Genomic DNA, 22,515 nt, shown 5'->3' on the forward strand with positions numbered 1-22,515 from the left:
GGTGACAAACTCCCAGCCCTCAAGGAGCTGGCTGCTAGAAGCACAATGCAATTTTTAATTTTCTAGTAGCCACATTCAAAAAAAGGCAAAAATAATTTAAAAATAGGCAAAATTAATTTTAGTAGTATATTTTATTTAACCCAGTATATCCAAAATATTATCATTTAGCATATAATCAATATAAAATTATTGATGAGCTAACTTACATTCTTTTTCTAATACTTAAAAAAAAAAAATTCTCATTGCCATCGAGCTGATTCCGACTCATAGAGACCCTATAGGACAGAGTAGAACTGCCCCATAAAGTTGCCAAGGAGTGCCTGGAGGATATGAACTGCCAACCTTTTGGTTAGCAGCCAGAACTCTTAACCACTGCACCACCAGGGTTTCCTTTCTCATATGGAGTCTTCCAAATCCACTCACACCACACCTTCATTTGGACTCAGCACATTCCGAGCTCAATAGCCTCACATGACAATAGGCCATCATATTGGACAACACAGCTCCATAGGGAACAAATAACACATCGTATAGTGAGTCAGAGCTGATGAGAAAAGAAAGCAAGGGAGGGGTGCGGGGGGGGGGGGTGCAGCTTTCAATATGGTGGTCAGGGGAGGCCTCATGTTCGAGCAGGGGTGCTGTTGGCCTCGATGAGGCAAGCAGGGGAGCCAGGTGGATGTCTGGGGAAGAGCCTTCCAGGCAGAGGGAACCCCAACTACAAAGGCCCTAAAGTGGAGTGTTCCAGGAACAGCAGGAAGGCCAGTGTGGCTGAAGGAGAGAGGGTGAGGGGCAGTGGGGGAGATGAGGCGAAGGTGTGGGGCCCCATAGGTTAGTATAAGGACCATGGCTTCTACTTACAATTCTTCTGCAAGTGCTGGCTTAGGTATCACCTTCTCCAGGAAGCTTCCCTGACCCCCAAACTGGGTGAGGCACCACCTCGCCCCACACAGCTCCCTGGGATTCCCTCTCTTGGAGCTTGCGATATGCTGGGTGGTAGCTGTGTATCTGTGTGTTTGTGGTCTATCTCCTGCATGGGGTCAGGAAGGAAGCAGGGAGGTAAGGTGGGCCAGGAACTAGGTAGCAGTTTCCTCCCTTCTAAGAGGCCAGGCTGGACAGTGGTTAAGACGGCAAGTGTGGGAGGCGGGGGTGGCATTTGCTTCATTCACCCCAATAGCCTCCAAACCTCTGACCCTACAATGTTCATCCCGAGGGTTACTCAACAAAACCACCCTTTTTTTTTGTAAATAAACTTTTTTGTTTTTTTAAGTTTTATTATATAAAGCATGTACAGAAAAGGGCACAGCGCAACAAATTTTTATAAATTGGGCACTCCAGAAGCCCTCCCCTCATGTGTTCCCTCAAAGTCACTGCCCCCAAGGTAACCACTATCTGACCTCTAACACAGTGGATGAGGTCAGTATGTTCTTGAGGGTCACATAAACGGACTCACATACAGTGTACTCCTTTGAGTGTGGTTCTTTCACACAATGTTGTTGCGGTTATTGTTACCTATTGTCAAGTTTGTCCCCAACTCACTGTGACCCCATGCACAACAGGATCAGACCATTGTGATCCATAGCATTCTCACTGACTGACTTTTCAGAAGTGGATTGCCAGGCCTTTCTTCCTAGTCTGTCTTAGTCTGGAAGCTCCACTGAAACCTGTTCAGCATCACAAGCCTCCAATGACAGATGGGTGGTGGCTGTGCATGAGGTGCATTGTCTGGGAGTTGAACCTGCGTCTCCCCCATGGAAGTCAAGAAATCTACCACCGAACCACCACTGCCCCTCTTTCACGCATCGTTATTGTTGTTAGGTGCTGTTGAGTCAATTCCTACTCATAGCAACCCCATGTGACAGACAGAGTAGAGCTGCTCAATAGCGTTTTCTTGGCTATAATCTTTACGGAAGCAGATCGCCAGGTCTTTCTCTCACGGGGTGGCTGGGTAGGTTTGAACCACCAACCTTTCAGTTAGCAGTCAAATGCTTAGCCGTTTGCGTCGGCAGGGCTCCCATTCACCCATGTTGTATGTGCGGCAATGGTTTGTTTTTTTTTCTTTGCTATATACTACTCCATTGTGTGATGCACCCCAGCTTTCTTATCCATTCTCTAGTGAAGAGACTGCTGGACTGTTTCCAGTTGTTGGCTGTTATGAAAGAAGCTGCTATGAATTTTCTTGCCCAGTCTGTTTGTGAACATATGTTTTTACTTTTTATTTCTCTTGGGTGAAAATCTAGGAGTGGAGCTGCTGGATCACAGTAGCACAGGCACATGTTTAGCTCCGCTGGACCCTGCCCAGCTCCCCAGAGTGGCTGAGCCATTGGACGCTCCCACCAGCATTGCGTGAGAGCTACCGCTGATCCACATCCTCGCCAGCAGTAGGTACTGCCAACATTTTTAAGACATTTGTTTGAGAGACAAGGAAGGAAAGCTAACACCAAGTATTTATTGAGCACTTACTGTGTGCAAGACACCTAGCATGTGAGAATCTGTCTAGCAATCACAACAAGCCGGGGAGGTCAATATTATTGTTTCCCCATCTTACATTCCAAAGGCCCAGACTTAGCAAGGGGAAGCGGCTGACTCTAACACTTGCCATCTCAACCATATACGCTGTGTGCCCTTGGACCGGCTGCTCCATCTCTCTGGGCTTCTGCTTCCTCATCTGGGGTTGTGGGAGTCTTGAAAATGAGCAATGCCCACGGGGACACAGTGGAACAAAATCTTCATCGTTGCTTCCCTAGGGGGTGAGGTCATAGCGCAGGGCACCCCATGCCGGCCTAGCCCCCATTAGCCATTGGTCATTTAGCCGAGGGTAAATCCAGAGTAACTGACCATTCAAAGAATCAGATTAGAGGTCAGAGCACCCAACCCATTTCCCATGATACAGACGAGGTTCAGAGAGGAGCTGTGACTTGTGCAAGGCCACCCAGTGTGCCCCTGGCCGAGCCAGTGCAAGAACCCAGGCCTCCTGATGCAAACAGCTGTGCCTTGGTTTCTCCATCTGCACACTGGGCCTGGGGAGGGTGCTGGGGAGGCTTTAGGTAGCCATGAGGGTGTTGCATGAACATCCAAGGGTGGGAGCAGGGAGGGGGCATATCAGGCACCAGCCACCCATGGATTACCCAGATGTCAAGCCTGTGTCAAGGCTGCCATTGTCCCAGAGCCTAGGGAGATGATGGGTGACAGGATTAGAGCCAACAGCAAGAGAAAAGGGGATTGCCCTGGCATCCGGGCTGGGGCGAGGAAGAGCCCTCCCCTCTTCTGTGGCATGGGCCTGGGCCAGGCTGGGATGAGGCCAACCTGCCAGGGCCCCCCAGGTTCCAGGAGTGCTGGCCTCCTGGCCACAATGTCACCCACAGAAACACACGTAGGTATCCAGCTACAGATCCACCTACACAAAGAAACCCGCCAGACTCCCCACATACAAAGACTCACCCCCATGGAGACACAGGCGTACTGACAGACGCACACGCCAACACACAGACACATGGACACGTGGCCACCAGCCCAATAGCTTCCAGGGCTGGAGCACCAACTGATTGTAGGAGGCACCCCGACATACATTTGTTTCAGTTGTAGATTCTATTTTAATATTCTAGCAAATGACCTTGATTTTCAGGGCCCATTTATAATGCATTTATTTTGCAAACAAGTCAATTTAAAGAATGATATCAGTGTTTTAAGTCCTGGGAGAGGTGATGGGGAAGATACGGCAAATGTTGGGGAGCTGATCCTCACATGGATGTCCTCTCTGAGACCCTGAGACACCCTTAGACACAGACCACAAACAAGTGGACATGAGACACACAGACATGGCAGACACCCAGGCCTCTTCGCACGCCACACGCAAACCTCCACACCTGGAGATGCAGACCCCACGGCAGTCCGCCCTGATCCCTGGGCCATTTTGATACTGACACGTGCTCATGTACGTACCCGCTGGCACACAGCCACGCTGTTCCCACCCACACTCCAACAGGGAACCCTTGTTCACATTTCCTTGGTTTCAAAAATCCACTGTGGCTAACTTTATTAAGCACACGTTTGCCAGATGCTGTGGTAAGCACTGCTGTGATTTGACTAGATGACTCCTCACAACAACTCTGCTGAGGTTGGTACTGCTATCATTCTTATCTTACACGTGAGGAAACTGAGGCTCAGAGAGGTGAAGTGCCTTGCCCAGGGCACACAGCAGCAAGGAGGCAGAGCCAGGATTTGAATCCAGGCAGGTTGGTTCTGGAGCCTGGATTCCAAACCCAGCTCTGTCCTTGGTCTTGATAGGTGGCCTCAGGCCAGTCACTCCACCTCTCTGAGCCTCAATTTCCTCATCTGTGAAATGGGGACAGTCCCTAACTGCCTCAGCTGTTGTGAAGATTAAAGGAGGTGCACAGGGAGAGCTCCTAGGGTGCTCCGGGCTCTCTGCAGTCTCCCTGTGAATAGGGCCATCCTCAAGTCACCCAGATTGTGGAGCAAGGGGGAGCCAGCTAAGGTGGGTGGGAAGAGCTTTGCCACTTGCTAAACTGTGTGAGCTTGGGCAAGGGAGCTAACTTCCCTGTGCCTCAATTTCCTTACCTAATAAGGTGGAGAGGCTGCCCTCTTCCCATAGGGTCACTGTGTGGATTAAATGCAATGATCCAGGTAAGGTTCTAAGCACGGTATTCAGCAGGTGCTCAACATGTGCTCAAACCTGCCCCTAAAGCTGTGACTGGCTACCCTCCAGACCCCGAACTGGTCTTAGAAAAACCCACTGAAGAGAAAGAAAAGCTGCAAGTCCGTTTGCCATAAATAAAGATGCTGAAGCACCAGGTGTTCGTCAGGGCCTTTGTCCTGTTTATTGGCCAGGCCTGTCCCACTCACTCTTGAGCAAAGGAAGCAGCAGCCGGTGATAGGGGGCCAGGCTCACCCGGCTCCGGTCAGGGGCCCCTTCACCAGGCGCAGTCAGTTGGTGGTTTGGAGGCAGCTGGTGGGCAAGTTCTGCCACGGTCATTCCAACTTCAAATTCAGCACCAGGGCGCTCTGGAGGAGGCAAAGGGCTAGCGTGAGGGAAGGGCAATGACAGGACCACCCAGGCATGGGGATGGGATGGAACTGGGCCAGTTGCTAGGAAACGGAAAGCAATGTGGTATTGAAGAGCAGAGGTTGGACTAGACTCACCTCGTGACCCTGGAGAGGTCCCCTCACCTCTCTGTGCCTCAGTTTTCTCGAAAGGGGACAAGCACTCCGACCTCCCGGAGTGGAGGGATAGAATGAGGAAATGCTCATTTAACACTCCAAGGGCAGGGCTTGGCATGCAATGAAAAGCTAACATCTATTGAGCACTTACTGTGTACCTTTAGCTGAATTATCTCAATCAGTCATCAACACTTCCCTATGAGGCCAGTACCCAAATTATCATCACTGTTTTATGCACTGAAGAATGGAGGCATAAAGAGGTGAAGTAATTTGCCCAAGGTGGCAGACAAAAGAGTAGCAGAGCTCAAGTCTCCTGCTGGGGATCCCCTGACCAGGGTGGGCCCAGGTTCTGAGGGACAAGGTCTTGCTCTTTGGATTGACAGGGCTATACTGATGGCCTCTCCCCTTCCCAGCCCTCCCTCAAGTTTGTGAGGGGCTCTTGATCATCACTCATTGGCCGAAAGTGTTGGTTGATATGCCCTCCCCATCCCCTCCCCTCACCTCCACTATGTCCAGTTCAGACCGGTGATAATTCATGCCCAGAAAGTCCGGGAGCGGGAGCCCGACCTGGAGCACATCTGACAAATACAGTAAGAGTTATCTCAGCCTGCTTGATCTGCAATTGATTAAGGACTGGCTGCCTGATGCAGAGTAGTGGGAAATAGTGCATTGATTGATTTCTGATATCTGCCAACTACACAGGCAGAGAGAGTATAAGCCTGATCACCATGTGTTCACCATTCCAGGTCTGGGTCAAGATCTGCCTTTAGGGGCGATTTCACACATCTGCAGTGAAAAACATATGACATTGTTCCCTACAGATTAGTAAGCACAAGTAAGCCCGTGCTTACCTTGCTTACTGGGTCATCCCTCCCTGTCAGGGATTGTAAATTTGGAAAGAGGCTTTGATTCTGTAGGAAGGTGCTGTGGGACTGGGAGAGAGACAGATGCCAGCCATACCTAGAAGCAGAATCTTTGATGTGGTGAAAAAATGCGAAATTGTTCACTACAGATGATCTGGTAAACAAGGTAAGCACCGCGCTTACCTAGCCGATTGGATAATCCACCCCTGCTCATGGTCTGGGGTCAAGGTCAGAGTCCAAATAGTGGGAGGGGCCTTTGTCCCCAGGCAAGGGACAATAAGACTGCATTGACCTCAGAGATTCAGCAATGACCCTCCCTTTTAGCCTCCCGCCCACCCTCCGCCCCGGAACTCGTGATGGAGCTTTGAGATGTCACTCAGGTGACATCCCTTCCTGCTGATAGTGTTTCTTGGCACTAGCCAGATCGAGGCCTGTTGGAGCCCTCACCATTGATGACTGGGACGTAGGCCTCTTGGAGATAATCAGAGATGAAGCCAGTCATTTCCTGCTCCTGGGGGAGAGAAAGAGAGGAAATACCCATGTCCTACCATCCGAATCAATTAGATTTAATTCACTTCGACAAATTTTTTCAGCCCCTACTCTGGCTAGGCCCAGGGGCTACCAAAACTCATGGCCGTGGAGTCAATTCTGACTCATAGAGACCCTACAGGGCAAAGTAGAACTTGCCCCACAGAGTTTGACTGCCACGTCTTTCTCCCATTGAGTGGCTTGTAGGTTAGAAATATCAAATGATTTGTCCAGCCATCATCAACACTGGGCATCAGCCCTGGCTCTGTTCAGCTACAGGCTTGTGCTCTTCACCACCACTTTGTCCCTGTTCAGGTGATAGCTGGGGCTTTGGGTCATGGTGCAGGGATGAGGAAATTCGAGAGACAGTATGAACCCACTCCTGCCCCAACAGAAAACTCTGTAGTTTCAGTCACTCATTCACCACTTCTCTGTACCTCAGTTTCCCCATCTGTGAAGGTGGAATATAATAGCACCTACTCCCAGGGCTTGCATGAGGATTAAATGAGATTGTGTGAAGCAATAGCACAGAGTAAAAATCATTAAGTGCTACTGCTGCTGCAGCTGCTGCTGTCGTTGTTGGCACCTGCTGGAGTCAGGGTCTGTGCTGGGCCCTGAGGCCACAGAGATTAATAAAAATAACAGCTTGGCCAACAAGGACAAACTAAGCTGCCACTGCCCATGGCAATGTTTTTAAAATCAATCCAGATTCTATCTAGAAAACGAAACAGAGATTCAGAGAGGTCAAAGGATTTCCCCAAGGTCACAAAGAAAGCAGAGTCCCAAGGCCCGCAGTGACCTTGCTCTATTCACCCTGTGTCTAGTTTGGGACTCCTTCCCTGCAACCCCAAGGATAGAATAGGCCCAGTCTTGCCCTCAAGCCAGACCAGGCAGAAGCACTTGGGACACTTACATCAAATGCACAAATCTTTGAGGACTTCTGAGTCAGGCTCAGTAATCTGTGGAGTGCAGGGCATGGGGAAGAGGGGAAAAGCGTGGTCAGAGTCAGGGCCCAAGGGAGTCCCAAGTGCCCTAACCACTCCCTGATGCAGGAGTCCCCTCTACCACCTCCAGACCAGGTGCTTATAAGCCTCTGCTTGCATGCTACCTCTGATGGGGCACTCACCACCTTTCATTACAGCCCATTCTGTTTCCCACAGTTCTCCTGTACCTCCTCTTGTTATCCTGACTTTCCCTCTGGGACTCCTGGCCATGTCCACTTCTCCTGCCCCAGGCCAGGTTTGCAGAGGTTGGCAGCCCAACTGGTGGTCAGCCTCAGATCCTTGCAAGTGGCAGAGTTGTGCCCCCCTCCCCTTGCCCCCTCCCCTGCACGGCGTCTAGTAGGCACTAGCACATGTTGGCACCAGAACAGGCCACATGATAATGGTCATCCGGTGACTCTATTGTCCCAACATCTATTTTCTAATCCAGTAACAGATCTTCCATTTTTTCTCATTCCAAGACATTAGGTGGGGCTGAACCCAGAGATCCCAGGGTGAGCACATGACCAAGGCCTGGCCAACTTTTCGTCTCCCAGTCTTGCTGATTAGCTTAGAGTTGGGCATGTGACTCAAGCTAAACCAATGAGAAGCAGTCTTGGTAATTTTGTTAGAACCATTGGACAGGAGGCCTCTCATCACTGGGGTCATTTTGTCACCTTACAGGGACTGCCTAAGAATTCAGCTAATGAAGTGGACAGCAGAGGAAAGGGGGACAGGGAGACAGATTCTTGAGGTCTTTGCTTGTGCACCTAGATCTAGCCATGCCTGAAGCTGACCAGACCTACCCTTGGAGTTTTTGATTATATGAGGCAAATGATTTTCTTTTGGGCTTAAGCAAATCAAAGTTGTCATTCTGCTTTTTGCAAATGAAAGAACTGTGACCTGATACAAGTCAGATCAAAGATTTAATTAATTAAGAATTAATTAAGAATTAATGAACAACTGAATGTAAAGCTAGGATGTTAATAGCACCCTCCTCACAAAAGGTAAGGATGAAGTGGGATAATGAATATAATGTACATAGCTAATGCCTGGCACATAAATGAGCTACATAAATGTCAGCTGATATTAGTATAAGAAAAGGCTTCCTGGAGGAGGTGCCATCTGAGCTAGGCTCTGACTGACAGGTGGCATTTGGACAGCATGGGCAAAGGATCATTGATGGAAAAGGGGACATGGGCCCACGGGCAGACTCACTGTGCAAAATCCTAGTGGAATTGTGAGAGTGGAGGTGGGAGAATGTGAGAAGCGCTTGCATACCAGGCTAAGATTTGAGAAAAGATCATGTAGATAACAGGGAGCCATTGAAGGTTCTAGGGCAGGCCTAGTGACTAAAGCAGCCTGGTAGTATGCACTATGCTGAATGGATCAGGGGCAGAACCTGGAGCAGGAAGCAGAACGGGGGTGGTAATGCCCATGCAGGGGCACAGGGATGCTAGCGTGGGGCAGCAGGCTCTTACCTGTCCAGAGAGGTGGCAATCTGCAGCCTGTCCCCATGCACTGAGTACTGGATTTTCAGGTTGAAGAGCTGGGGTGTGGGGTGGGGAGCAGGGAGAAGGCAATGGGTCACCCAGTCAAAGCTGGTAAAGACAGGGTCTTTACCACCTTCCCAGCACCACCACCACTGCCAAGACAAAGCAGAGGTCAGATGGAATTCTGGTGTTAGTCCTTCTCTCTGCCCACCCCAGTCTCAGGGATTGAACCTGCAGTCTCCCCATGAGCCCAGCCCCAGCTCCTTATCCCACCCTTACCTGACCCAGGACAGTACCCCCCAAATAACTGGCACTGTTTACAGGTCCCTGCACAGACTGTGTGATAGCTGCAGGCCTGTGCGCATGCTATAACCTCTGTATAGAGTGCTCTGCATCCTCAGCCTCCCCAGCATCAACCCTCTTCCCTGGCCAGACTCTGCTCATCCATCAAAACATAGCTCAGGAATCACCGCTTCTGGGAAGTCCTCTGTGATTTCCCCAAACTGGGTTTGGGGGAATCACCACTTCTGGGAAGTCCTCTGTGATTTCCCCAAACTGGGTTTGGGAAATCGCTGGGCTCCCTGGTTCCCTAGATGACTCCTTCACTGTCCATATAAATGCTAATGTATTTTGGAGGGAAGGAGGGAGAAAGGAAGAACTAAACAATTGACTCTCAAGTTTGTTGGTCTTTCAAGCCATTCAAAAGTTCAATGACAGATATATGGATCAGACATCAGGTGACAGTGCCTGAGAGGTTAAGACCAGATGATTGGGATTAACCAAGAACCTTCCAATCCATTACTCGGCCATCAACTAAAATCCCTCCCTTCAGTCTTGAATATCCGCGAGGGCGGGACTAAATGGGGATCAGCTTCCACACTCACGACTTCCAGGATGAAGAGGGACACAGGAGCCTTGCTCCTCCGTCGAGCAGCCGACATCTCTATGGTGCCATGGAGGTGCAGCAGACTCTTTCCTGTCTTCATAGTGACCCTGGGGGGCTTGTTTATCTTGATCTGGGTCACCAAGGGCTTTGGCTCAGGATAGACCTCAGCTACCTACAGAAACCAGGAAAGTCTACTCAGGACCAGCCCTCAACTGGTGTCTCTCATGAAATAGGCAATTTCTACCTTGGACACGGGAAGCATGACATGGAAAGGCTGGGATGTGTCTATCAAGAAAGAAATAAAGGAACAAAATTCACAAGGTGGTTATTTCTATATTGGACACAGGAAGTGCAATGTGCAAAGTCGAGCTGTTTCTGTTGTTTCTGGGCTAGACCCAAAAAGTACTTTATGGAGAAGTTGGGATAGTTTCATACCGGCCAAGGACATGTGGTATTGAAAAGCTGCATCCAAAGTCTCTTGTCCCTTCAACGGGAGGAGAACAGGGCAGGGCAGGGCAGGGCAGATCATGGTGATCATGGGTGGTTGGGGCACTCACTTTAGGTATGAAGCCAGCCAGCGTCTCGGTGGTTTGTGGAGGCAGTTTACCAATCTACAAAATAAATATCAAGGTCAGGATTACTGAAGCCTTCCCTGATCCATCCTAATAAACATCTCCTAACTCGGTAAGATATATCCTTTGAAGTTCCTTCATCACGACACTTATCACTCATGCCTAATTCTGTGCTTAACTAGATAATGAGCTCCTGGGTGACAGAGACGGTGGCTTATACATCCCTATGCCCACAGACCTTAGCACATGGTCAAATACTGGGAAAATGTTGTTGGATTAATAAGTGAGCAGATGGTGGGAGATGGGGTGGGAAGATGGTGAAATGGAATGATAAATGGATGGGAGAATGGATAGATGAATGGATGGGTGCGTGGGTGGGAGGATGGATGCATGGGTGGGTGAATGGATGGGTAGGTGGGTGGGTGGATGGATGGATGGATGGATGGATGGATGGGAGGATGAATGGATAGTCCATTAAGGGATGGGTGGGTGGATGGATAGGTAGGAAGATGGACAGATGGAATGATAAATGAATGGGAGAATGGATGGATGGCTAAATGAGTGGATAAGTAGAAGAATGAATAACGAAGAGTTATGGGGGTAGATGGGTAGGAATATGGGTGTTTGCATGGTAGATGAAGAAGATGCATAGATTCACTCATTCAACAGTATAAGGCCCTGTTCTCAGTGTTGTGTGGATGAAAGAAAGGGTTGGATGGATGATAGTTGGAAAGATATAGCCTAAACCAAACCCACTGCTGTCAGGTTGATTCCGACCCGTAGTGACCCTACAAGACAGAGTAGAACTGCCCCATACAGTTTCCAAGGAGCAACAGGTGGATTGGAACTGCTGACCTTTATGTTAGCAGCCATAGCTCTTAACCACTATGTCACCAGGGTTTCCAAATATAGCCTAGGGCATGAATAAATGGCAGAAAGATAGATGGGTGGGTGATGATGATTGGATAAAAAGAAGATGGATGGATGGCCAATGCATGAGAGATATATGCTGATGAATAAATAGCTGGTTGTTTGGACAGTTGGATGGATGGATGGGTAGATGATAGTTACATGGACAGAAGGATGGTGGCTGGTGAGATGAACTGATGACAGGAACTCAAATCAATCCTGACATCTCCCAGTTCTGGTGTAGCCCAAAACTCCAGGATAATTCTTGGAATAGATAAGCCAGGCAGGGACTGTCATTACAGGGGACAGAAGCATATGGGAGTAGGGGGCATGACCACTGGGCAGCACACCTTCATGTCCCGGATTTTCACATCAAAGGACTTCTGCAGGAGGGTGAGCTCAGCTGTAAGGAAGGTGGCTGAGAGCAGCAGCTGTGACGATCCTTCAGCGTAGCCCTCAGGGACTTCGAGGTCTTCCTTGGCATCAGAAAGCTTGATGATGTGTCCCTCTTGCTGCTGCACCACAGGCTGTGAGACAGCGGGAGGGAGACACTCAGCCTTAGCCGTGAGGGACTGTGGCTGGCGGTGGGGCTCAGTCCGCCACATTCATGGGGCTCAAACCAAGCCCCAAATCATCAAGTCATTAAATGTTAGATCCAGAGAAGGCTACAGTGGTCCAGCCCCCACCCCCAGTGTACAGATGGGTAGACTGAGGCCTGAGAAGATGAAGGAGTAAGTCACTAGACCACTGGCAGTTTCTACTAGGATTGCTTAGGTAACCTCAGTTAATCTGACTCCGACTGTTTGGAGTCCTCATTTATCCAGAATGTGTTTTCTGTTTCATTCTTAGGTGACATAGGTAAGAAGAAAACAACGTAAGGTGTGTAAGAACAGCATGGGAGGGAGACTTCACAAGGAGATGACTTCTCAGAATATTTCTTCCCATTCCTGGAAGATGTGTCTCTCCTAGTCACCTGGGGCTCGGAGACCGGAGTGAGGGCCCAACTCTGCCGCCATCTCACCGTGGAACCCCAGGCAAGTCCTGCCTCTTCCCTGGGCTTCAGTATTCCCGTCTGTACAATGGCGGGATATGATTGGGTGAGCCACTCTTTGGGAGAAGCAAACAGCCTTGGTGTGAGTGTGAAGTTAGCAGTCCCAGAAATCAGCTTGGGGAATCCAGGGCTCATGTTTACGGCAGAGAGAAGGAGAAGGCCCCAGTGGCAGGTTAAACACTCATGGTGGACCTGGGTCAACCAGGGCCTGAGAGGCCCCCTCAGCCTCCAGCCCTGGCGCAAGCCCTGGCCTCCATCTAGGTCAGTCAACCTAACACCACAGCCCCCAGTTGCCCGGGTGCTTACACTTAAGTCCACTTGGATGTAGCTGGCTGTGGTGGTTGGTGTGGATGACAGGCCATATTTGACGGTGCCCACCTGGCCCACAGGCATGGGGACTGTGGGAAGAGGAAGGTTCCACTCAGAAAGGTGTCAACCCCAGGGGCAGCCCAGAGAAGGCCACCTGAGGTTGGCCTGAGCACCAGGAAACCAGGCCCTTTGTGTCCCAACACACGCTGCTTAGCATCTCTGGGCCTCAGTAACTTCGTCTGTACAATGGAGGTGACAGTGTTTGGCCTGGAAAATCACCCTCCTCACATTACTCTGTGGGCACAGAGCTTGAGCAGTCCCCAAGGACTATCACAGTTCAGATCTCACAACAGACCAGCAAGGTCAGGATTATCGGCTCCATTTTACAGATGAGCGAACTGAGGCTCAGAGGAGTGAAGTGACCTGTCCCAAGACAGGGACAGGCATGCGGGGGGCATGACCAAATTTCTTCAGACCCAGCAACTGTGCTTTCCTTTCCCCCATACCAGGAGTTCTGTAGACCCCAAAATGATGAAGGTAGCAGATCGACTTGGCAAGGTAGAGTCAGGTATCACCACTATCAGGATTACTATTTGGGGTGCAAGGCTTGTAGATGAGCCCAGAATGGCTGCTATGATTGTAGTCCTGGAAGGATGGATGGAACACTGGGTGGAGGGCTGAAAGGCAAGGACCTCAGAGTCCCTCGGGGCCTCAGGCTTCCCATCTGGACAATGGGGAGATGGATATCATGACCTCAGACCTCCTCTAGTCCCCAGGCTGGTAGGAGCAGGCACTTGAATGGAAAGTGGGGCATCAAAGTCCAGCCATCCTCGTATCCCCATGTGGGGGCGTGGTGTGGCTGGGGCTGCACTCACCACTCAGATTGGCCCACTTCTTGTTCACATACACGAGGACTGCGTCGACAGCTGGACACATCTGGAAGCAGAAATGCACTGGGTTAAGGGGGCCCCTGCATGGAGGACCATACCCCTTACAGCTAAATGGTACTCCATGGGGAGTCCCAAGAGCCCTGGCAGGGCAGGGACTTGTGGGAAAACCAAGGTCCCAAGTCACACAGACAGTCAATGGCAGAGTCTGGATTAGAACCAGATCTCCTGACTACAACCTGCAAAGTCAGGGGGTACTCATTCTCCAGGGAATGGTAATCTAAGCAGGATTGGAAAGATGTGCTATATGGCCTGTCATTTCCTCTTCCTATGCTCATGTCAGACATCACTAGATGATCATGGCACCTTCTCACACTGAGCCAGCCACAGCCTCAGAATCCTTCTCACCAGCACACCATTCAGTCACTATCAATCAATCAGAGTCAGCACCCAAGATAAGATGCATTTGCCAGCCCTGGTCTAAGCAACTCCTGGAATGAAGGGTGCAGGCTTTCTTTGGGCCACTCACCATGCCAGGGAGAACTTTGTGTAGGGTGCTGTCCAGGAACTTGTTGACCACCTTGGGTAGCATGCTAGACGCAAGCACAGGAGGATGCAGTGAACAGGTGCATAAATGTCAGGAATTTAAGAACAGGACATGAAGAACAGGGTCAAAGAAGTACAATGACTGAGGAAGTGGGGTGCTGGAGGTTGTGTTAATGTGGAACCAGCCTTCCTCCCCAGCCTGAGCAAGGCCCAGCCACAGAACTTCTTACTTGCTAGGCAGGTTGGTCTTCACACTGACTAGGATGACTTCACAGCCCTCACTCTTGAACATGGGGAGGCCTGTCTCCTCATCCTGCAGAAGCCAGTTGGTGGCTGTGATGTTCAGGACCACGAGGATCTCCATGTTCCCACCCATGAAGCTGGAGGAAAGGACAGGTAGGCATCATGGGCATCTCTGTCACTGAAGCCACTCTCCCTGCCCTCTCTTTGCCCACAATCCCAGCAGCTCTGGGAGGGAAAATGTGGGGGGACCACCTGATAGGACAAAGAAGGGGATAGGACCTGCCCAAGGTCACACACCTAGACTTTCCCCTCTTTCTTGCCTTAGCAAACTCGCACACATCCTTCAAAATTCTGCTCAGCTCTCACCACTTCCTAGAAGACTCTCTTGATTCTCTCACCCTAATGCTTCCTTTGTTCTAGACTAATCGCTCGGTCTGTTATTGTCCATGAAAAGTAGAAACCTAAGTCCGCATAATCTCAGACCACAGTACCCAGGTGGCCAACAGTAGGTGCTCAATAAATATGCATCAAAGAGTGAGACAGAGAGGCCATCCCTCCTCCCCCAATTGCCAGCCCCATAGTCACCTTTTGCCAGTGATGGTCATGCCAGTGGACACACACTGAAAGATGCCTACACCAGGTACGAAGCTCAGTGTGATGACAGGTAGCAGAACATCCTTCACCTTCAGACTGGGAGGGGATAGGCATCCACAGGAATGAGAACTGGGCGGGTGAGACTCAGGCCCTAGATCTGCTCCTCTACCACCTTGCTGGGAGGCCTTGGAAAAATCCCCTCATCCCACGCCACCGGGGTAAGCCTGCCTCATGGGGTCATGATGGAACTCAAACAAAGGCTCACCATAAACCAATTTATATACAGAAAGCACTTACTATGTGTGAGGTAGGACACCTGGCTGATACATTATATGAACTTGGACTTCTCCTTTCCTTTCTGTGAGACTCAATTTCCCCACTGGCAAAATGGGAAGGTTTGCCTAGATCAAAGTTTCCCAATAGTGGCACTACTGACATTTTGGGCCAGATAATTCTTTGTTAGGGGCTGTTCTGTGCATCGTAGGATTTTCAGCAGCATCCCTGACTTCTACCCACCAGATGCCAACAGCACCTGGTTTCCCCCTGCCAAGTTGTGGCAATCAAAAGTGTCTCCAGACATTGTCAAATGTCCCCATGGACAAAATCACTCCTAGTTGAGAACCACCCATCCAGATACAGGACAGCAAAGATGCGGCACATATACCTTCACTTGCCCATTCTGAGCTCTTGGCAGACATTGCTAATTGATCACAGTCCTACTTCCTACTAAGTCCAGATAGTGCCCCTGAATTCTTCCCAGGACATCCCTCAGGCAGCCCCTACCAATCAATCCCTGATGGCACGTGCAATGAAACTGGTTCGCCCCTGTCATTAGCTGATTGTTGATATCTTTCCAGCTCTGCCATTTGAGGATTTTTATTCAATTTCACATGCGGTCAGTGAGTCCCTGCTGCATACAGGCAGTTGGAGATTGACTTGTCAACCTCACATCCTCTTCACAATGACCCTGCTCATACGCAGGGCAGTAATTGTCACCAATGGATAGCTGAGGAGGCTGAGGCCCAGCCAGAAGCAGCAACCTGCCCAAGGTCACTCAGCAAGACAGTAACAAGGCAGAAAGACTCCCAAGCCCCATGTCAGCTCTCACTTGGCTTTCTCAGGTTCCCATACTACCCTCTGCCCCAGCTGCACCCCTCGGAGACCCCCCTCACTCGGTGATGCCCTTGATGGGTTTCATTCCCGGTCGCTTCTTGCCCGCCTCAGCTGCTGTCTTCTCCAGGATGTGACTCTCATCCATGGCGCTCTGGACCTCTGGAAATGGGGCCCAGAGGGACACTCAGCTGGGCTCCAGACAGCTTCCCTCCCTTCTTGGGCCAATCTCTCAAGTTTTCCAGGCCCATATCACCCTGTGCCCCACAGTCGCTGTCCCACCCTGGGCTGGGCAATGCTGGGGACCTAGAGATGAGCTACGCACAGCCTCAGCCCTCCTCCAGCCTAATGGGGGAGAAGCTACCCGCAATGGCAGTAACAAGTGACAACAGCATAATAGGGTGGGCACAGGAGCTGTAGGAACCATATGAGGTCCCAAGTCAGGGAGGGAAGAGCTGGGGAAGGCTTCAAGGAGGAAGTGACGTATCTCTTGGTCTATGGAGAAGGAATAGGAATTCACCAGGCAGCAAAGAGATATAAATTGGGCTAGTCCTGCATAGGCATGGTCAGTGCAAAGGCAGGGAAGGGATGGGAGGAGAAGGAAGAGTAAGCAATTCATCATGGCTGAAGGAGGGTGGACAGAGACATGACAGAGAAATTGGAGCAATTAGCAGGGGGCACAAAATGAGGTCTTGAACACCAAGCTAAAGAATCGACTTTATCTCATGGACCCACCACTCCCAGACCTGGGCGATTCAGGGACTCATTTGGGAGCATGTGAAAACGCAGATTCTAGCCCTGAACCCTAGAGATTCTGAGTCCCCAGGCCTGGAGGCCCCAACCTCAAATGACACCCTGCCAGAAACACTGCCAATATGGTCACAGGCTAATTTCCAGAGAGGGGACAGACACTGAGCTCACAGAACTGTATTAGCCCTTTGCATCTGAGTGTGACTCCATTTATCTTAAGGTCAAGGAGCTAGAGATGGAAAATAAATTTTACTAAGGACCCTCCCAGGTGATTTCAATCTCACATTTTATTTGATCTGACAAGGAAGTACTGGTCACCCCATTTTACGTTTACAGATGAGCAAAGAGCAACACAGAGAGAACGTGTGATTTGCCTGAAGTCACACAGCAAGTTGTTGGCAGAGCTGGGATTTGAACCCAGGGCTATAACCCCTACAGACCTTGTGGCCACCAACCCTGTCCATCAAGGCCAACGAGAGGCCCCAAGGCAGCAGGATTTCCAGCTCTGCTTCTGCCTCTGAGGAAACCTTGGGCAAGCTACCCCCACTTTCTCTGGGCCTCAGTGTAAAATGGGAAAATAATAATAACACATAGCTCTTAGGTTTATTTTGAGGATCGTAGGATGCTCCAGGTGTGCAAGCATGAGCAGTCACTATCCATACCCCACCCCAACGCCTGGCTTGCCAGCTCACCGTGGTTCATGACGTCCATGCCCAGCCGCAGCAATGCCCCGGGGTCAGCTCGAGTGCCTGTCAGCAGCCCGCAGAGTGCCAAGCACAGGATCGGCAGCATGGCTCCACCTGTGCCAGAGGTGCCTGAACTGGGTGCAGCCCACCAGGCCCTGGTGCCCCTAGGGACCTCCTATACCCCAAAGCAAAGCAAACCACAGCCCAGGATGATCTTGGAGGTCCAGGAGCCTTTTGGGCTCCATCCATCCAGTTCAACAAGCATTATTACTGTCTTCTCCAGAGGAGTCAAGGAGCATCCAGATTAAATGTAGGGCCTCTAGAGTCACCCCAAGGAAGCTACTTCCCTCTCTAAGCTTTGGTTTCCTCATCTGTGGAATGGGTATGTTGTGCTCTGACCAGCCTGCATTATGGGACTGGTGGAAGTCTCAACTGTAGTTATTTGTGGGTTCAAGTGTGACTCAGTGCCAGACAATGCTAGGGCTACAGAGGGGATTCCAATCCCTCTGACTCAGGATGCTCCCACTGCATGTAGGAATGAGGGAACCCTCTATTCTCCCAACCCCGACACCCTACAAACAGTGTCCCCACCTCCTCCAGCCCAGCCTCACTCCCCCATTAGGCCCAGAAATCTCAACTCACAGCCCCTTAAAGCTCCTTTAGACATCACCTCACCAATAGGGAAGCTGAGGCACACACCCACAGCCTCATAGGCAGTAAAGTAACAGAATCAAACTAGGACTTTCCACCTCAAACCTTCCAGGGTCTCCAGGAAAGCCCCACCCTACCCCTAGCCCCGCAGAAATCCCTCCCTCCTACTTACCAAGGCCAGAAATTCTCCCAACCAGAGGCCAAGTGTTGATTTCAGGTTTGAGCTTTGGCTGAAATGGCAACGAATCAAGGACGAGCCTGTGGGGCCAGCCTGTGTCAGCCCAGAGAAGGCGGACTTCCAGATGGACACTTGCTGACAGTGGGCTCGGCCACTGGAGGCCCACTGGTGCACAAACTGGGATGGGTGCCTACTGTGGGCCCACCTCCCCAGTCCTGAGCCTAGATTTGCATTCATTCATTCAACAGCTGGTGTTTATTCAGTGCCTACTATGTGCCAAAGGAGCCCTGGTGGTGCAGTGGTTAAGCACCTGATTGCTAACCAAAAGGTCAGCGGTTCAAATCCACCAGCTGCTATGTGGGAGAAAAGATGTGGCAGTCTGCTTCTGTAAAGATTACAGCCTTCGAAACCCTATGGGGCAGTTCTACTCTGTCCTATAGGGTCACTGTGAGTCGGAATTGACTCAATGGCAACTGGTTTTGTTTTGTTTTTTTTTTTCAGGTACTGTGTGCCAGGCAGACCAGGCTACGAAGTGCACATGGCCGAGGCCATCCTGCCCCTCCTGAATCATAAAATCTGGAGGAAGAGGCAGATGAAGCAATAGAATGGGATAACATGAAGGCAGGGTGTATGCATTGTCAGGGAAGGCATCTCCCTGAGGAGGAGATCTTTAGGCTGGACCTAAAGGATGAGGAGACAGCGGATAAAGAGCCGGGGAAGAACATTCCAGCCAAAGATCAGTGTTCACTAATCAAAGCTTGATCTATTTCTCTCTCATCCCATTCAATTTTTAACTATCTATCTCCACTTGAAAACCATCAATCCTAGCATTTCCTCTGCCTCTGTGGATACACACCCATGGGCCATCGCAGGTGCCGGGCACCCACATACCCGTCTTTGAAAATCATCCCAGAGGGACTGTGAAGGTCTGTGCCAGGACGACAGGGCTACAGGGGCTGGTGAAGGTGCCCTCCAGGCCCAGGCCCATCTCGCAGGTGGAGAGACTGAGCCCCCGAGACTGAGTGCCACCCCAGCCTCCACACTTCCAGGCCAGAACTGTGCCAGGTGTTAAGGTCACTTGGAGCCAGGTTTTTTGCTGTTTTGGAACAAGAAGTGGCTCAGGATAATATAGGTGTGCAGATGTTTCTGGGACAAACCATTAATGCCAGAGGTTTGCTTCTGATTGTGCTCTTGCCTAACCTCCCTTCTAGAATGCTCTACCTCCACCCATCCATAACCTGCTCGTCCCTCAAGTCCTAATCTCAGCCCTTGCCTCCTCCACCAGGAAGTCTTCTCTCAACCCCCAGTCATTCACCGTCCCCCACAGTTTGAATGTGACCTTTCGCGGATTCCATCCCCCCATGATGAGTATTTCCTGCTACCTCAGTCCATCCTTTGCTCATACTTTTTCCTCCCTCTGAAGTCCCTTCCACTCCCTCTCTGCCTGGCAAATGCTCGTAGATGCCTCCAGCCCTGGTGGCCTCAGCTCAGCTCTGAGCTCCCACAAAGCAGGGACTGGGGCTTCTCCCCTCGGTCTCCCTTTGGCCTGGCATGGAGCCTGAGGAGGCCCCTTGAGTCTGCTGTCTCCTTGATCTTTCCTAAGTCCTATGACCAGGTGTTAAATATCTGAAAATTGCATTGTCCAGTGGCTCCCTGTGAGTGGGGAGTACCAGGCTTGGGTCGGGATCTGAGCCCTGGTCCTGCCACCATTTGCTGTATGACTCAGCAAGTCCCTTCCCCTCTCTGGGCTTCAGTTTTCTCATCTGTAAAATGACAGGGCTGGATAAGGCTGTCTCTGGGGCCTCTCCTTACCTTGTTGAGCCCGGGAAGTCCTGAAGTTGGCTGACCCCTGCCTCCCAACCCGGAGACAAGGAAGCCCTTATATTTGGGAGCCCGATTAGCTGCTTGGATAATTAAGAGTTTAATAAGGGCCCAGATAATTATCTAGAGGCCTGAAGAACAGGAGCGCTGAAGCTCAAATGACGTGTCAGTCTGTTCCAACATAAATAGTATGGAGGATGAGGGTGGCTGGGAAGGCTGGGTGGCTGCATGAGGGTGGGTGCTGGGGAGGGGGTACAGTGCCAGAGCAGCATCATGCTCACACTGTCCCCTCTCCTGGGCTCAGCACCTCCCACAGGGCTGGGCATAAAGTAGGCACTCATTCCTTCCTTCAATAAGCATTTAATGAGCACCTATTGTGTGCCAGGCCTGTGCAGGGCTCTGGGGGTGAAGCAGTGAGAAAGGCAGCCAGAGTCCCTTCCCTGAGGAAGGAACCTAAAGGGGGAAATAGCATGAAGCAGGTCAGCAACCACAAACCCAGTTCTGAAGGGGACAAGGGCCAGAGAGGCCAACAAAGCATAGGGATGGGATGGATAGGTGTGGCGGGGGGGACAAATTTATCATCAGCCTACAGATTCCTCTGGACCGGGGATGCTGGAGCTGATGCCAGAGACCAGAGCAGAAGCCAGCTCTGCAAGGCAGAGGAAAGGTGGCAGGGGGAGCCAATGGCAAAGGCCTGGGAAAACTCGGCTAGATTGATAGGGACTCGTGTCCTTCTGAGACTCACTGAGGGGGCACGGGGAGCTAATGGCCCAACGGGTCATCCTCAGAAGGACCCTCCGGGGGAGATGCTGGGAGGTGGAAAGTGCGAGGTAGGGGACTTTCTCTCAATGTCCAAGCCTGGGGGTCAACAAAGGCAGCGGTGAGCCCAGGACACATGGAGGACCAGCCCTAGAGCCAGAGCAGAGCTCAGGTCTCAGGCACCCAGTCTCTGCTCTGCGCTCCATGAGCCCTCAGGGAGGCTTGGCTTGTGGGAGCCTTGAGGGCCTTCACTCTTGATGGATAGTCCCAGGGGAAGGGAGTGCTGGGGGTCTCGGGCTTCCTCATTCATCCCACAGGGAGCCTACAGGTCTCAAAGATCGAGTAAGCTACTATACCCATTGTGCACATGGGGCTGAGGCTAGAGGGGAGCAAGAACCTCCTGAGGTCACACAGCGTGGCTTAGGCCAGGTAGGGCCAGGGCGAGAGCAGGTCCGGGTCAGCCCAGCCTGTCTCCATTCTGATCCTGGCCTGAGCTGGAGGAGCCGGTCCCAAGGCAGCACTACAGATAGCATCATTTGATCCCTGCTGGCCCGCCCCTGACAGACAGACAGACAGCCTTCCCATTCTCCTCGCACCCACAGATCCTCTGCAGTGTGCCTCTGGCTCCGGTCCCCTGGCCCTCCCTGCCCTCCCCTAGGGCAGTCCTGAGTATGGGGGGCAGGGCGTGGGGCAGGAAGGACATAGGATAGGAGGGGGTGGGAGAACCGCTTGAATGGGTTCAGGGATCTGGGTCCCAATCCCAATTCTGCCTTCATAAGCTGTATGGTCTTGGGCAACTCCCTCAAACCCCCTGGGCAACTGTTTTCTCCTGTTTATGCGGCGTTGGGGGTGGGGAGTAGAACTCCATGATGCTGATGCCGCTCACCTGTGCTAGGCATTGTGCTGAACGTTTGCTATGCACCAGTCCACCTCATTCTCACAACTACCCTGTGAGAAAGGGGCCCTGGTGGCCACTGATTAAGTGCTTGGATGCTAACCAAAAGATGGGCAGTTCCAACCCACCCAGCGGCTCTGTGGGAGAAAGACCCGGCGATCCACTTCCACAAAGATGAAGCTGTTGCTGTTGGGTGAACTTCAACTCACAGCAATCCTATGGGACAAAGCAGAACAGCCCCATTGGGTTTCCAAGGCTGTAATCTTTACAGAAGCAGACTGCCACATCTTTCTCCCACCGAGCTGCTAGTGGGTTCAAACTGCCAACCTTTTGGTTAGCAGCCAAGCACTTTAACCACTGTGCCATCAGGAGTCCTTCCAAAAATATTACAGTCAAGAAAACCCTATGGGGTGGTTCGACTCTGTCACATGGGGTCACTATGAGTCAGAAATTGACTCAATGGCACCTAATCTCCACCACCCTATGAGGTAGGTACTTTTGCACATTTCTCCGTTTAACAGATAAAGAAACTGAGGCTCAGATAGGTCAAGTAACTTGCCTGAGGTCATACAGCATGGCACAGTTGGGGTTGAATCTGGATCCAAGGAGCTCCAGGGCCCAGGCCAAGA

The 22,515-nt window shown here is 51.1% G+C and overlaps 1 protein-coding gene across 1 annotated transcript; it reads right to left on the minus strand.

Annotated features, from left to right (window-relative positions):
• Positions 1 to 4,986: 4,986 nt before the first annotated feature.
• On the minus strand, positions 4,987 to 17,688 carry BPIFB6 (BPI fold containing family B member 6). The gene is made up of 15 exons (XM_004370443.1): positions 17,589 to 17,688; positions 16,209 to 16,308; positions 15,028 to 15,132; positions 14,430 to 14,579; positions 14,183 to 14,246; positions 13,642 to 13,702; positions 12,764 to 12,855; positions 11,757 to 11,933; positions 10,483 to 10,536; positions 9,924 to 10,097; positions 9,028 to 9,095; positions 7,480 to 7,525; positions 6,486 to 6,549; positions 5,677 to 5,753; positions 4,987 to 5,019 (listed from the first exon to the last, which is right to left on the minus strand). The coding sequence occupies exons 1-15, from the start codon at positions 17,686 to 17,688 to the stop codon at positions 4,987 to 4,989; spliced, it is 1,365 nt and encodes a 454-aa protein (XP_004370500.1).
• Between the last annotated feature and the right edge of the window lie 4,827 nt (positions 17,689 to 22,515).

The sequence above is a fragment of the Trichechus manatus genome, unplaced genomic scaffold (assembly GCF_000243295.1).
Source record: "Trichechus manatus latirostris isolate Lorelei unplaced genomic scaffold, TriManLat1.0 scaffold00008, whole genome shotgun sequence".
NCBI classification, from domain to species: Eukaryota; Metazoa; Chordata; class Mammalia; order Sirenia; family Trichechidae; genus Trichechus; species Trichechus manatus.

Excerpts from the sequence above, each read along its gene's own strand:
- BPIFB6 (XM_004370443.1), bottom strand. The coding sequence starts at position 17,688 with ATGCTGCCGATCCTGTGCTTGGCACTCTGCGGGCTGCTGACAGGCACT. Across the intron at positions 13,703-14,182 it reads ACAAAGTTCTCCCTGGCATG|ATGTGTCCAGCTGTCGACGC; the intron begins GTGAGTGGCCCA and ends TTCTGCTTCCAG. Across the intron at positions 5,754-6,485 it reads CTACGTCCCAGTCATCAATG|ATGTGCTCCAGGTCGGGCTC; the intron begins GTGAGGGCTCCA and ends TGTATTTGTCAG.